Source organism: Myxocyprinus asiaticus, chromosome 14 (genome assembly GCF_019703515.2).
Source record: "Myxocyprinus asiaticus isolate MX2 ecotype Aquarium Trade chromosome 14, UBuf_Myxa_2, whole genome shotgun sequence".
In the NCBI taxonomy this organism is placed as follows: domain Eukaryota; kingdom Metazoa; phylum Chordata; class Actinopteri; order Cypriniformes; family Catostomidae; genus Myxocyprinus; species Myxocyprinus asiaticus.
In genome coordinates this window covers 8385229-8401824 of record NC_059357.1, presented here as the reverse complement: position 1 = coordinate 8401824, position 16596 = coordinate 8385229, and the positions used below count along the sequence as shown (strand labels likewise).

Genomic DNA, 16596 nt, shown 5'->3' with positions numbered 1-16596 from the left:
AATTGGATCGCTTCAGAAGACATTGATTAAACCACTGGAGTTTGATGGATTACTTTTATGCTGCCTTTATGTGCTTGTTGGAGCTTCAAAGTTCTGGCCACCATTCACTTGCATTGAATGGACCTACAGAGCTGAAATATTCTTTAAAAATCTTCATTTGTGTTCAGCAGAAGAAAGAAAGTCATACACATCTGGGATGGCATGAGGGTGAGTAAATGAGTATTTAAATTTTTGGGTGAAACATTCCATTAACTTGTATTGAACCTGGAATATTTCAAGTTATTTGTTACAGTACACCAGACTCCATTTATGTGTCATGGATTTATTAAAATCTGTTTATAAAAAGGGTTTTAATAAAACATGATAGCAAATTCCAGAAATAGATATTTATTTTGACAGTAGTAAAAAAAAAAAAAAAAAAAAAAAAAACATCCGCATGTATGACAATAAAAACATTAGCAGACAAACGTACTCAAGTCACACTCTAGCACAAGTAAAGCTTCTAACTGTGAAACAACATATTTGTTAACCATGTTCATTAGATCATTGTCTCCTTATCCCAATGTCTGACCCTATTTAAAGTCTTCTATAAACCTGTTTCTTAGATCTTAGGAGTGCAGGTTAAACACATAACATGATCCAACAAAACTAGACCCTCCAATTTCCAGTTCACTGCTGGCATAGGAGTGAACTGGCTATCAGGGAGACGGTGCACTCTGCCCAGACTCGTCTTGCTCTTAATCCTCTAGATTTAATACTTAACTGGAGCAAGTCCTGTAAAATGTAGACCTCCCAAGTTTAGTTGGATCCCCCTGAGGTATTTAAAGAAAACCCTATGAGAGGAGCAGAGACTCATTCTGGAAGGATTTGCTCTGTTGGTTCTCTCTCCAGATGCCTTCAGTCTTCTATCTGTGCACAAGCTCGCTCTACAGCAGCAATGGCTTTTGGGGTGTATGCAGAAAGGATAAGGGGTCCCCCCTGATTTTGGATCACCACATCATCCTCGATTCGCACTCCGAGACCTCGGAAGCGCTCTGGACTTGAGTTGTCGCCCTCACTGATGTACAACCCTGTGTGATGGGAGGAATAGATGAAAATTTAAAGGATTGTTCCAGGTTCAATAAAGTTAAGCTTAATCGACAGAATTTGTGGCATAAAAAAAAATTATAAAAAAAATTATTGACATCCCTTGTTTATTAAAAAATAAATAAAAAAGGCACTTACAGTACAGCAGAAGAGAATGGCACTAACTAATAAATGTTAAAATACAAACCGTTTGAAAAGTATACTGTAACTACAAGATGGAAACATGATTCTTCCATGATAAAAATTTATTTAAAGGGATTTAAAGGCATTACACGATCATGAGTCAAAATATTTTTTTGTGGAAATCAACATTATGCCAAAAATGCTGTTGATTGAGCTTAACTTGTATTGAACCCAAAAAAATTACTTTAAGGCTTCAATTTGATAGATAAATGAAAGTCTGTTCCTTCAACATTTACAATTACATTTATATACAGTTGTGCTCAAAAGTTTGCATACCCTGGCAGAAACTGTGAAATTTTGAATATTGTGAAAATATGACTGATCATGCAAAAAAATCCTTTATTTAAGGATAGTGATCATATGAAGCCATTTATTATCGCATAGTTGTTTGGCTCCTTTTTAAATCATAATGATAACAGAAATCACCCAAATGGCCCTGATCAAAAGTTTACATACCCTTGAATGTTTGGCCTTGTTACAGACACACTAGGTGACACACACAGGTTTAAATGGCAATTAAATGTTAACTTCCCACACCTGTGGCTTTTTAAATTGCAATTAGTGCCTGTGTATAAATAGTCAATGAGTTTGTTAGCTCTCACGTGGATGCACTGAGCAGGTTAGATACTGAGCCATGGGGAGCAGAAAAGAACTGTCAAAAGACCTGCATAACAAGGTAATGGAACTTTATAAAGATGGAAAAGGATATAAAAATGCCAGTCAGTACTGTTCAATCACTTATTAAGAAGGGGAAAATTCAGGGATCTCTTGATACCAAGCCAAGGTCAGGTAGACCAAGAAAGATTTCAGCCACAACTGCCAGAGAATTGTTCGGGATACAAAGCAAAACCCCCAGGTAACCTCAGGAGAAATACAGGCTGCTCTGGAAAAAGACGGTGTGGTTGTTTCAAGGAGCACAATACGATGATACTTCAACAAAAATTAGCTGCCTTTACTGCGCCAATGCCACAAAAAAGCCCGGTTACAATATACCCGACAACACCTTGACACGCCTCACAGCTTCTGGAACACTGTAATTTGGAGTGACGAGACCAAAATAGAGCTTTATGGTCACAACAATAAGCGCTATGTTTGGAGAGGGGTCAACAAGGCCTATAGTGAAAAGAATACCATCCCCACTGTGAAGCATGGTGGTGGCTCACTGATGTTTTGGGGGTGTGTGAGCTCTAAAGGCATGGGGAATCTTGTGAAAACTGATGGCAAGATGAATGCAGCATGTTATCAGAAAATACTGGCAGACAATTTACATTCTTCTGCACGAAAGCTGCGCATGGGACGCTCTTGGACTTTCCAGCACGACAATGACCCTAAGCACAAGGCCAAGTTGACCCTCCAGTGGTTTCAGCATAAAAAGGTGAAGGTTCTGGAGTGGCCATCACAGTCTCCTGACCTTAATATCATCGAGCCACTCTGAGGAGATCTCAAACGTGCGGTTCATGCAAGACGACCAAAGACTTTGCATGACCTGGAGGCATTTTGCCAAGACGAATGGGCAGCTAAACCACCTGCAAGAATTTGGGGCCTCATAGACAACTGTTGCAAAAGACTGCACGCTGTCATTGATGCTAAATGGGGCAATACACAGTATTAAGAACTAAGAGTATGCAGACTTTTGAACAGGGGTCATTTCATTTTGTTTTTTTTTGCCATTTTTTTGTTTTATGATTGTGCCATTCTGTTATAACATGCAATTGAATATGAATCCCATAAGAAATAAAAGAAATGTGTTTTGCCTGCTCACTCATGTTTTCTTTAAAAATGGTACATATATTATTCAAAGTATCAGGGTTTCTGCAGGTTCGAAGGAATGAAATGTAAGACGTTTTAAGGCCAAATAAAAGAAATATTTAAGACCACTTTTGCAATAATAATAATAAAAAAAAAAAACACATTAAATAATTCATTAGCTGGTAAATACAAAACCACTGAGACTACCTGGATGTCTCTGGAAATGTTTTTTTATATTTTATTGTGCATTTATGTGTTAATAAGTTAATACAACATTAAAACTCTAAATGAAATCATTAAGAATGCATGCAGCCTATACTGTGACCCTTCTCTTTAGTCACTTGCTTTCCAGCAAGACATGACGCAATAGACCAATGCTTTGGCAATGTCACCGCTTATGTCAAACACGGAAGTGGTGGCAAAAACCATGCGTAAAAAATAAACTTTTATTGGATTACGTTGTTGAAAAATGATTCCAAGTGCTCTTGTTGACTGCTGTGGCTTCAAGATCATCAACAGAGCTGACTAGACTGAGGAGATCATTTCAACTCACAACTTTGCAGCAAAAATGTATAGCGAACATGATACATGTTTGTTATTAACTCATATCATTATAGTAATTGTATCGCTAAGAACATGTTTGTATTTATGATGGTTTAGTGTCATACTTTCATTTAATCCTCTAATCTGTCAAATCTAACACAACAGTCAGCGGGCTTTCTTCCACAATTTACTGCGCATGCGCTGACATTTTTGTAAACAAGAGGATTGGTCTATAGAACTTATTCACAGATGCGCCATGTTTGATTTTGAATGGGAATGGAAACAAGGCTGTGAGGGATAGACTTACCATCTCTTGCATGGCATGCATGGTATAAATCTGTAAAAAGCTCCAATATCCCCTCTGGTTTTCTTCAACTCATGTTGTCGGGAGTTTTTTGTCTACTGAGTGTCCTTGAAAATATATTTTCCCAATGTTTTGTCTGAGGAATGATCCAAAAACACTTAAAACTGCAGTGCAGCCCATTGAAGAGACTGTACATCTATCCCTCACGGCCAAAAATTAATATGGCACTGCTGTGAATAAGGTCTAGCATGTGCTGAATAACATTTATATTTTTTTAATATATTATTTAACAAATACTTTAACAGGTAGTTAAAGTGTAGTTCATTAAAAAAAGTAATTTCTGTCATCACTGCTCACCCTTAAGTCTGAATGAACGTTTCTTTGCCATGGAACAAAAAAGGAGATGTTAAGCAAAACGTATAGTCTCAGTCACTATTCACTGTCACTGCATCTTGTTTTTCATTCAATGTAAGTGAATGGTGACTGAAACTCCCTAATATCTCCTTTTGATATCCACTGAAATAAGAAAGTCATACAGGTTTGCAACAGCATGAAGGTAAAGTAAGTGTTGACAATTTTCATTTTTGAGTGAAATATCTCAAGTAAACGTAAAAACTCATCAGTTACCTCAAAAATGGCCATTTAAAGTTGACAAGATGTATTGAAAATGTTAACAGATTAAATTATGAAAGAGAACTGTGCTGCATAATTAGTTATGATGTATATAGAAAATGGATTATATACTAAATATTAAATATAGATAATATATTTTCATATTATGTATATTATTAATATTATAATTTTATATAATTATATTATTATTGTTTTGTATATTATTACATTATTTTTAATTGACTGATTCAGATGGCAGAGAAAATACCTGTACATGTCAGATGGAGATCTATAGAGATGGAGATGAGAGATATAACAGGTGTAACTCTGCAGCTGAGTAGTTCTGTTAGCTTTACAATTCTTGTCAAAGGTATAGTGTAAAATAAGGAAGCGCTAAGATTTGAAAGGCGTCAAAAGACGCTCCAACCTCGCGTGCTTGCAAATTGAAATGTTGACGGCTTTGTCGACTATATACAGAAGCGACAGTGTTAGCGCATCACTCGCTTACAGAGACGCAAAATAACGCCATTTGCATTTCTGATTAACAGGTTTATGAAGGTTTATACATGTGTAACATCGTAAGTTCAGTAAAAATGCGCTTCACTGTGCGTGCTCACACTAAACTCAAGCGTCAACTGCTAAATGACGGATGCACGAGAGAGAGAGAGAGAGAGAGAGAGAGAGAGAGAGATTCTGCTGTTTTAAGCGTCTCCTCTATTCATGCCCCAAAATGTAAGACCTCAGCAAACAAAATTTAAGACTTCTTGTAATTTATTTAAGATATTTAAGACTTTTTATGGCCTTAAATTTTAAAAAGTAAATTTAAGACTTTTTAAGGACCCGTGGAAACCCTGAGTATACATGACCTTGATGTTGCTCTGCCAGCTGAGCTACAACTGACTATGAGTAATTTTAAGACCAGTTCTGAGTATTTGCTCAGTGATATAATTGTTTGTGATTTCCACCTGGTTCTATAGTGATCACCATGCCAGGCTGCAGCGGTTGTGAACGGGACAGCTCAGGTGTGTCATGAACGTCCATGCCCAGGTAGTGGCCCACATGATGGGGGCAAAACTGCCGAGCAGCCTGGGGGAGAGAAAAGACAAGTTTTAAATAGGGCTGTCGATTTAACATGTTAATTCAGAGCGATTAACTCTGCAGCTCTGTACAGACAACAAACCAAACTCAGGCTTGCTTGACACTAGCGACAGCTGAGAACGCGATCTTGCGTTTATTATCACAGCTGGACGGAGCGCAACTCCGAATGCATGGGTCTCGAGTCATTTTTTCATAGTTTTTTAAAATTCTTTTTCCTTTTTCTCCCAATTTGGAATGCCCAATTCCCAATGTGCTTTTTAAGTCGTAGTGATTCGCCTCTCTCCGGGTGGCGGAGGATGAATCCCAGTTGCCTCCGCGTCTGAGACCGTCAACCCGCGCATCTTATCACGTGGCTTGTTGAGCGCGTTGTCATGGAGACATAGCACGTGTGGAGGCTTCACGCTATCCACCGTGGCATCTGCGCTCAACTCACCACGCGCCCCACCGAGAACGAACCACATTATAGCGAACGCGAGGAGGTTACCCCATGAGACTCTACCCTCCCTAGCAACCGGGCCAATTTGGTTGCTTAGGAGACCTGGCTGGAGTCACTCAGCACACCCTGGGATTCGAACTAGCGAACTAGTGAACTCCAGGGGTGGTAGCCAACATATTGTACCACTGAGCTACCCAGGCCCCCCATTTTTTTAAAGTTTGACACAGCAACCTAAATAAATTGTTTATGACAGGATGCAGCCAAAGTGAAACGCTCCAAAAGAATCCATCTGACACATGTACAAAAAAGTGATTTGTTGTAATGAATCAAAATGCAGAGTACCTTCAATGTATCTGTATCACTGGTGGATTGTGGGACAATACCCAGCTCTTTGAGTTGTCGGGCCAGCAGAGCGAGCATAGTGGAGTATATGTAGTCCAGACTGACCCCAGGATTGCATTGAGACAGACAAGCTAACTGCACTTCCAGCACAGCCTCATACAACTCTCTCTGAGCAGGACTGAACCTGCAGACAGGCATATTGAGTGCCAATTCACTTGGAATGCTAATTAATGACTTACTAATAGCATTCAATTAAAGCTACATTATGTCTGAAACAATGAGAGTTTTGTTTAAAACAGCAGACTCACTTTCCGTTTACAGGCCAAGTGCGTGTGACGTCACTGACGTAACCAAAATATTCACAACCCCCATCCAACAATACCATTTCTCCATCCTGAGAAAGAAAGAAAATAAATAAACACACATGCACGCAAAATCACATATGTGTGAAGTTGAAACAGAAAACAATAAGCATTTAGCTCTCAATATCATCCTTGTTTATCTTTTCCAGACTCTCCCTCCAAGAAAGAAAAATTCCCAGTAAGTGATGATGAGTGTGTTTGGTACTTTACCTTCACTATTTGATTGTTGTTGATGTAATGAAGTGTGTTGGCTCGGTTTCCACCGGCAACCACCGGAGGATATGCCAGAAAATTAGCACCGTGAGCACGGCATTCAAAATCAAACTATAAAAAAAGAGCAAGAAAGAGACCCAGTATATTAGTCAGCATGGGTGCTTCTGGGGCTTATGCCCCAAATGTTTTCAGTAAAGCCCGGAATGTTTTTATCATCTTGTTGTGATGTCAAAAATATCAGTGCTTCGGTAACAAATTGATTCTACATTTGAATATAATTTATTATTAAGAGTTAATAATACTGGTCTTTCTACAGCATCAATAATACCAAATACCGACTCAATTCAGACCTCATGTATGTGCGTGCATCACAAACTATGGCAAATCTAGCAACAATTGTTTCTTAAAATCATCTATTTTATGCCCATTTACAGCCTGCTGTCTTCTAAACTAACTTAAAACACCAGACGAAGTAATAATAGTAGGTGTGGGTAAAAATATAGATTTTTCCGATGAATCGTGATCTTCATTTGAACAATCTCAACCTCGATCCTTAAATCCAAAGATCAATATTTTACTCTATACGCAACCCTCTACTACAATGAGAGGAAATCACTCACATTAGTAACCAAATTTTGCACTATGCGACTAAAAATTTAGATATTTGGCAACTGGCTGGAAATGTTTACATTTCACTCACCAGTAAATGAATTGTGTAGTATATTGGTGAAGTGATCAGCAGCGAGATCCTTTCACTGCAAAGTAAAATCTGTTCCGCATGTCCAAAGACGAGATTCACGTGACCCATTTGTCATTAGATAATGTCTCTTTTAATACAGTTTCTGTTTTTGATGATCAAAAACAACAAAGAAAAGAAACATTTAATTCTAATCACTCAAAGCACAGATGAAGTAAAGCCGTTCGAGTCCGGTCTCATTAATATGCACTCAATTACAGATGCTCTTTTGATAAATTACAGTTTTGTTCAAGAGACAGTACCAGTTTTAGCAAGTGTTCAACAAATCAGTGTAAATACTTTAATTATGCAATTAAACAATAAACATGTAACAAAAAATATATATGAAATATCTTACTTATTGATTGAATACATGGGTTTTTTTCATTTTTAAAAAAGAATGTGACAAATGATGAAAAACGAATAAAATATAATTAGTAAAAAATGTTTCCTAGTTAGAAGGTTCCCTGTATAATTAAAACCATTAGCTGGGAGAGAATTTTTCTTCATTTTGTATGTAAGCAAAAGGGGCATTATAACTGAAATATACCCATATGAATAGATACTGAATCAAAATCAAATTGAGAGGTTGTGAATCGGAACCGAATAGAAAAATCTGTATCAATTGCACATCAAACTATGGAAAGCCAAAAAGGACAAAAATAGTGTGTTTTTTTGAAGCACCTTTTAAGTAAATATTGTTAAAAGCACGCAACTTCTGATATTTGAGCGTATCTGAGGCTGAGACAAAAGTAAATGGGACATTTTAGTTTAAGGTAGTTTTAGTAGAAGTGTATTATATTCTGATATTTCTTCAAAGGTTGGCCCCATACGTATCCACAAAGGTCTGGGCTAATCCACGAATATCCATTAAACCTAGAACCGCCCCTTGTCCTTCTTTTTCAAAGGCATGGTTCAGAGGCTGGTTCCTTGGCTGGTGCAAATTCCTGAACCGTTCCGCACGTTTCGACCACAGAAAAACTGGTTCCGCACCAGCCGCAAAAGCTTGCTGGTCTTTAGGAAGGAGCCAATTACATCAGTGGGCGGAAGGTGGAGTAATGTGTAGGTACCAGGTTAACAACAGTTTGGCTAGTTGCCGTCTGCAGCGAGTAGTACTTATCTCTTTAATAACAACAAAAACAGTGGACATCAAAAGAGCTCCACAGTGTTTCACAGAGTAAACCAGCACTCTACTTATGATATGGTCTTCTATGACGATCCAAGATAAATTAGAGTGCTAGCAAAAGAAAAAAAAGAGTTTACGTGGAGATACGTCAAGAAATGACGAACGCCAGCTTCATTTGGATGATTGACCAAATCATAAACAAATTTAAAAAATGTAAAAAGGAGTACAGGGACAAGAAGAAAGACCTAAGCAAAAGCAGCAGTAGATAGTGCAATAAAATGGTTCAGCATGATGTCTTGGACAGTGTACTCAGACACCGACCAGCCATCTAACTAAACATGGCATTGAATTCAGCGACAGTCACGCTCGAGACAAACACCAAATCGCTGGTGTCCTCTGCATTGTTTTTGCTCAGTAAGGGGATTTTTGTCCAGCTACTCACTTAGCTAGGAAGATCGCGGCTATCTGTTAATTAAACCAGTGAAACTGTCAATCAAATGTAAACATAATTTTATATGCAATGGCAAAAATCTAAATATAACCATCTGCTAAACCAATGTTTAAAACAATTCTACTGTTACGGTTTATAGTACTTAGCTAGTTAAGCCACATTACAAGGCTCAAACAAAATAATGTTATTTTGTTACCTGTCGTCTTGAGCATAGATGTTCCCAATGGAAAAATTAGCCGGTTTGCGGCTCCAGATTCCCCGGCCAAGAACCAGCCGAGCACAGGCTTGGCATGAGAATCAGTGCCATTTTGGTGGAAAAGGGCTATTAGTCAGCTTGTGAAGAGACTGTTTCTGTGTTTCAGTTCCAAAACAGTTCATCATCACTGCATTGCCCAAAAGCCAAACAATGCCAAATTTACAGACCAAAACAGACCAATGTCAGAGCTAATATCAGCTTTAAAAAGGTATTTTCCTCAAGATTGTTCCACAGAAGAATAAATATGGTTGGAAACAACTGTTTTAATGAGGTTGAACAACTCCAAATAAAGGATGTGCAAAACTACTTATTTTCAAAATCAAATAATCGGTTTGTTGCCTGAATGACTAACTGACTAATCTGTGTTAAAAAAATCCCAGTATATTTAAGCTGGTTCACCTTGATCAAACCAGTTTCTTAACATAAGACTCTCTCCCATTCAAAAATGGCTAAACAGAGTGCAATGGAATGGATCAGAAAGGGTTTTTTCAAGACATGTTTTTAAAAGTTCGCCCAACGATGTCTGCCTGAATATGTAATTAAAGCACCACAAAAATATAAGAAACAAAATCTAGATAGGCTAGTTGAACTCACTAATCAAGTTTTTTGTAAGCAAGCATAGTACAGCCCACATAACGCGTTTGTGAGTGTAAGTGTGCGCATGTAGCCACTCTGCTCACCTTTGCATAGAGAAGTGCCTCATCAATGTCTCCTCTTGACATGGCCATCGTCTTCTTAAATGCCTGAAGATCAACACATGGCTAAATATATGCAGTGTTTGTATGCACAGCTCCTGGCTGTCTTCCCCATCCTAAAAACCCTCATTCAAAAAAATCTGTTTTTCACACAAATCAGTATCAACAGTGACTTGAATGCAAAACTAAAATGCTGAATTCACTAGAACTCTTCATGATTATTTTACTGTTCATGAAATTGTTTTTACACTCAGTATTGAGGTGTATACACTGATGAGCCAAAACATTATGACCACTCACAGGTGAAGCAAATAATGTTTATCATCTCCTAACAAGGCCAAAGGGTCTGGGTAGATTAGATGGTAAGTGAACAATCAGTTCTATTAGTTAACATGTTGAATGCAAAAGAAATGGGCAGGAGTAAAGTCCTGAGCGACTTTGACAAAGGGCCAAATTGTTATGGCCAGACAACTGGGTCAAAGCATCTCTGAAACAGCAAGGTTTGTGGGGTCAGAGGAGGGACAAACCACAAACCAGCGAAAGGGTGTTGGGAGCCCAAGGCTCATCGATGCGCGAGGGCAACGAAAGCCATCCTGTCTGGTCTGAAGCTACAGAAGGTCTACTGTGGCACAAGTCACCGAAAATTTTAATGATGCTTATGGGTGGAATGTGTCACAACACACAGTGTATCGCACCCTGCCGCGTATGGGGTTGCAGAGCCACAGACAGAGTGGCCAGGATGACCCCTGTCCACCATCGAAAGCGCCTACAATGGGCACGCGAGTGTCTGACCTAGACCTTGGAGCAGTGGAAGAAGGTCACCTGGTCCGATGAATCCCGTTTTCTTATACATCACGTGGACGGCCATGTACGTGTATGCCGTTTACCTGGGGAAGTGATGGCACCAGGATGCACTGTGGGAAGACGACAAGCCGGTGAAGGGAGTGTGACGTTCTGGACAATGTTCTGCTGGGAACCCTGGGTCCGGCCATTCATGTGGATGCCAATTTAACACGTGCCACCTACCTAAACATCGTTGCAGACCAGGTACACCCCTTCATGGCAATGGTATTCCCTGATGGCAGTGGCTTCTTTCAGCAGGATAATGCAGCCTACCACACTGCACACACTGTTCAGGAATGGTTTGAGGAACATGATGAAGAGTTCAAGGTGTTGCCCTGGCCTCAAATTCCCCAGATCTCAATCCAAATGTGGGATGTGCTGGACCAAAAAGTCTGATCCACAGCGGCTCCACCTCGCAACTTATAGGACTTGAAGGATCTGCTGCTAATGTCTTGGTGCCAGATACCACTGGACAACTTCAGGGGTCTTGTAGAGTCTATGCCTCTGCGGGTCGATGCTGTTTTGGCAGCACGTGGAGGACCAACAGCATATTAGGCAGGTAGTCATAATGTTTTGGCTCATCTGTATATGTTACCGTTATGAGGGGTTTATTACCTGGGCAGTGATCCGTCCAGCCTCCTTCATCAGTGCGACCTCTGCTGGACTCTTAATGGCTCTGAGGGAGTGAGTGAGGGGTCGAAGAGACCGCGTCATGGGTCCTCCCTCCAACAGGGGGCGCACATGAGTCTGATGTAACCATGGGTGGCAAGGCTGAGAGCCGTCATACCAAATCGTTCTGCCTAAAAGAAGGTCAAATGTAGAGACAGAAAGAGAGATTATTAACATCATCACTAGGATGTTTTTTTTACATACCTGAAGCTCAACAAGTAGCGCACTAACAACTAATGTCATGGGTTTGATTCCCAGACACACATACTGATAAAATGCATACCTTGAAAACTACATATTTACAAAAACAGCTAGCTAGTGGGTTGCCTGAATGACTAGTTGGTTTTAAGGAAGCCCTGCATAATTAGGCTGGTTTTGGGTTCACCTGACCCCGATAGGACGCATTTTTTAAAGGGATAGTTCATCCAAAAAGAAAAATTATCTCATAATTTACTTGATTAGTACGAATTAATACGAATCAAACTGAGGGATTACTCAAATGTACTTTCTATGGTTATCAACAGTATGACAACTTTTAGGGCACAAAATCATTAAAGGGAAAGTTTAACCAAAAATTTAAATTCTCTCATCATTTACTCACCCTCATTCCATCCCAGATGTGTATGGCTTTCTTTCTTCTGCTGAACACAAACGAAGATTTTTAGAAGGATATCTGAGCTCTGTAAGTCCATACATAAAAATCTTTGTTTGGGTTCAGCAGAAAACAAAAATCAAACACATCTGGGATGAGAGATGAGAGAATTTTCATTTTTGGGTGAACTATCCCTTTAAGTCATTTTGTATAAAAGTGTCTGCAACATAAATATACTGTATGTTAGTTAGCTTTTTTTTTTTTTTTTTTTTTACCTTTCAAGCTCTTTAACACTATGCCAAGTTCCTCTGTGCTGTGAACTCTCTCTAGACCTGTCAGGGCAGCTGCACCATCTTTCCCCGAACGTGGTCCGTCCCAAAGCTCTCGTGCTGGGTCTCGCCGAGGGACAAACAACACAGCCTGGTCTGGCTTACCCGATCCATACATCACCAGCGCGCTGTCTGGTTCCATTATTCCTGTCAGGTACAGGAAGTCCTGGTTCTGATGGAACGGGTAAGGGATGTCATTGGTCATGTAGCGAACAGGATGTGATAGGATGATGACAATGTGGGAGGAGTTTGAGGAGGTTCCAGAACCTGTCAGTTGCTCTGCCTGCATCTCGATCAGAGATGCCAAGCGCTGTCGACGCAACTCAAACTCTGTCTGGGTGAGACCTGGGGTCACCTCACCTGTGAGAGGAAAAAGATTTAGAGAATAGACAACAGCAGGGTTGAGAGGAAGACAATGGCAAGTTGAGTTCAAATTGAGATCATTATCACATTACTTTCATTAAAGACCAAAAGAAATCAAAATTTTGTGGCTTTTAGTCAAACATTTTGATGACTCATCTTGCACTCAGTCTTCTGTCCAATCAAATGTTCTCTAGAAGGAGAATGGAGTTACTGTAACCATATGTGTCCTCCAAACAGAAAAGGTCTTGCCAATCTCAGTTTCTCTCACCATATATGATGAGGTGAGGGTGTGTGTACGGGCTCGGCTGGCCCAGGTATCGCTGAGGAACTTTCTTGGTTTTCCATTCACCTGTTTTCACGAACACATTCCTGCATGGACACCATATAGACCCTGTAGAAGAGAATGAAATGTTTAACACACTGATGGAAAAAAAAAATCTCAGAGATCAGCTCAATTTCTTCTGATAAAGTTGTAAGTGCATTTAATATATAAACTTAGAACACTGATATTACACATTTATTATTTTAACTTATAATACTGACTAAAGGTAGACCGATATATCGATTTTACCGATTAATCTGTGCCGAGAGTTGCTTTTTGGAATTATTGGTTTCTCTAAGGCAGAAAATCTTGGTTTTACAATATATAAGCGGCCACTAGAGGTGAAATAAAAACTATCCAAAAATTTGGGATTTGCTGTATACTACATCTTTCATTATTCTTATCCACACTTCAATGCATATTTTGTTATTTTTATTAGATAATCAAATGTTCTAAATTGAAGCGGGGCATGCAAAGAAAAAAGTGACCATGTTGAAATGTGCCCCATCTCCAACATCATTTCTTGTAATTAATAAACCTTATTCCTCATTAAAGCTCATCTGGTGCAGTGCAATGCATAAAATCATGCAGATACGGGTCAGGAGCTTCAGTTAATGTTCACATCAACCATCAGAATGGGGAAAAAATTTGATCTCAGTGATCTCTACCATGGCATGATTGTTGGTGCCAGACGGGCTGGTTTGAGTATTTCTGTAACTGCTGATCTCCTGGGATTTTCACACACAACAGTCTCTAGAGTTTACTCAGAATGGTACCAAAAACAAAAAAACGTCCAGTGAGCTGCAGTTCTGTGGACGGAAATGCCTTGTTGATGAAAGAGGTCAATGGAGAATGGCCAGACTGGTTTGAGTTGACAGAAAGGCTACGGTAACTCAGATAACCACTCTGAACATTTGTAGTGAGCAGAAAAGCATCTCAGACTGCACAACACATTGAACCTTGAGGCAGATGGGCTACAACAGCAGAAGACCAAGTCAGGCACTTTATTAGGACCATAGTGTTCCTAATAAAGTATGCAGTGAGTGTATATATATGATATCCCGATATTTAGCAATGCACCAATGTATCGGCTGCTGATATTTATCAGCCAATTATTAACTAAATTAAAACCATGCATATCGGTAATAAGCATGAAAACACTGATATGAAACACGGATGGTTTATTTATAATTAGTAACACACTTCGTAAAAACACTGAATTCAAATGCACAATCCAGAAATAATAATAGACACATTATGTAGAAGGATTGGCACTCCTAAGAGCATGTAATATGAAATTCTCACGTTAATGCTGAAAAAAATGCCACGTGACAGCGGGTTGTTGTGTGAAAAGCGGCACTTATCTATAGGCTACATAATGAGGGAAACCATCCAAAATGCTTTGAAACCAGCAGAGTTTGATTTCTGAGATATTGGAATGATATCCATTAATGCTGCACGATTGATTGAATTAAGACTGAAATTTGAATATGGCCTTGTACAATTACTAAACCTTAAAAGGCTGCATTTTAAACTGCAAAAACAGAAGTGCAAAAACAACCTTTTTTCAAACCAATCATCATGTTTTCATATTTAGTAATTTTTTTAAAATCTTTTTATCTTTCACTGTGGCTGTCTTTAAAATGTTGGCCTGTCATATGTCAACAGATCCGATGTCCAATGGAAATTATTTATTGCTAGAACAGTGAAAAAGCATTAAAAGCATTCATAATAATTCCTAAGTAAAACAGTGATCTGATGACAAAACAAGGTAAGTTGCAAAATATTGGTATCGTTATTGGCCTATAGGTTTTTGTTAAAATCGGTATCGGTCAAAAACTTTAATATCTGTGCATCCCTATATATATATATATATATATATATATATATATATATATATATATATATATACACACACACACACACACACACACACAAACCCTTCATCTGGTGAATATATACAGTAGGCTATAAAAAGCTTCATACTTAAATATAGAGCATTGTAACAGAGCCAATCATTTCGAAATTAGTGTCCCTCCTGTGTTTTGGGCTTGTTTATACAAGCTTTATTATTGTGATTTTTGTTGAACGATAAACTGCATCTGGGATATTATTCATTTTGGACTCTTGTAGCATCTGTTTCTGTGCTGGTCAAAGTAAGTTAAGACTAAGAACATTTTTAACATTCTATAAATCGATTTTAAAAACTATCGGCCAATTAATCGGTTATCGGCATCAGCAAAATCCACTATCGGTCGTCCTCTAATACTGACATATAACAGGCATTGAAACTAACCAATGGACTTGAAATGATACTCAATGACTGAGACCAACATAAAGCTCAGAAAGGTCAGGACAGTGATTGGTAATTTATTTAAATGTTATTCTTTATGGCCTTCTAATAAGAAAAACACATTATAATTAATTCTGGTTTACGCTGTGGACAAAGAAATGAATTAATAAACAAAAACAGAAAAGGTTTGAGTATCATCTCAGAAGTTGCTTTTAAGCACTCTGACATTCTTGTGTAAATTACCTAGCAATGAAGTAAAAGAAAGAAAACTATTGTGTATTACCTGGACTCCAATGAGACCGAGTAACAAACTGAACGGCGGATCTCAGTAGACTGGTCGGGGAATGCAACATCGTTGCAAGTTCACGTAATTCCTAGTGAAGTGAACTGATGTAACAACTTTTACCTTGAGGTAGATTAAATTCGCACAACTGTGTGCATAAAAAAAAAAAAAAACATTGACAAAATAATTAAACGCTCCGGAGTTCTAACCTAAAGGTAACATACTGTGGTAAATAATTCATTGCTTAATCATACAGTTCAAAGCAGGATCGCAGAGAAAGGTGACAAGTGTCATCCTCCACATGTAAGACCCTAAACGCCAATTGGTTGATCGAGGAGGGTTTCCAGCGCTCTGATTGGCCAGCTCTGTTGTGACAGTTACATTCTGCGACACTGCTTAACGGAGGTCCCCTCATTTGTATGTAAATATATATAAATATTCTGCTGCCTCTTCTGCACATTACATTCCCTTTCACTATCTGTATATAACAGATTGCATTTGTATATACGTATATTTTTGTGTCTTATTGTGTATTTTTGTATAAACTTTATATTCTATTAACTTATTTTTTATTATTTATTCTATTTTTTGTATTATTATCTCTGTCTTTTTGTTGGATTGTTTGTGCACTGGAAGCTTCTGCATCAAGTCAAATTCCTTGCTTCTAATTCTGATATATGTATTATTATTATTATACTTTTATAAATTAT

General features: G+C 38.5%; 1 protein-coding gene across 1 annotated transcript; it reads right to left on the bottom strand.

The window, feature by feature from the left end:
- Positions 1-375: 375 nt before the first annotated feature.
- Positions 376-16188, bottom strand: LOC127451400 (xaa-Pro aminopeptidase 3-like). The gene is made up of 10 exons (XM_051716089.1): positions 15887-16188; positions 13257-13379; positions 12572-12985; positions 11651-11835; positions 10178-10240; positions 6926-7039; positions 6662-6747; positions 6354-6537; positions 5443-5563; positions 376-1070 (listed from the first exon to the last, which is right to left on the bottom strand). Exons 1-10 carry the CDS (start codon positions 15954-15956, stop codon positions 898-900), a joined length of 1533 nt encoding a protein of 510 aa, XP_051572049.1. The 5' UTR covers positions 15957-16188; the 3' UTR covers positions 376-897.
- Positions 16189-16596: the final 408 nt, after the last annotated feature.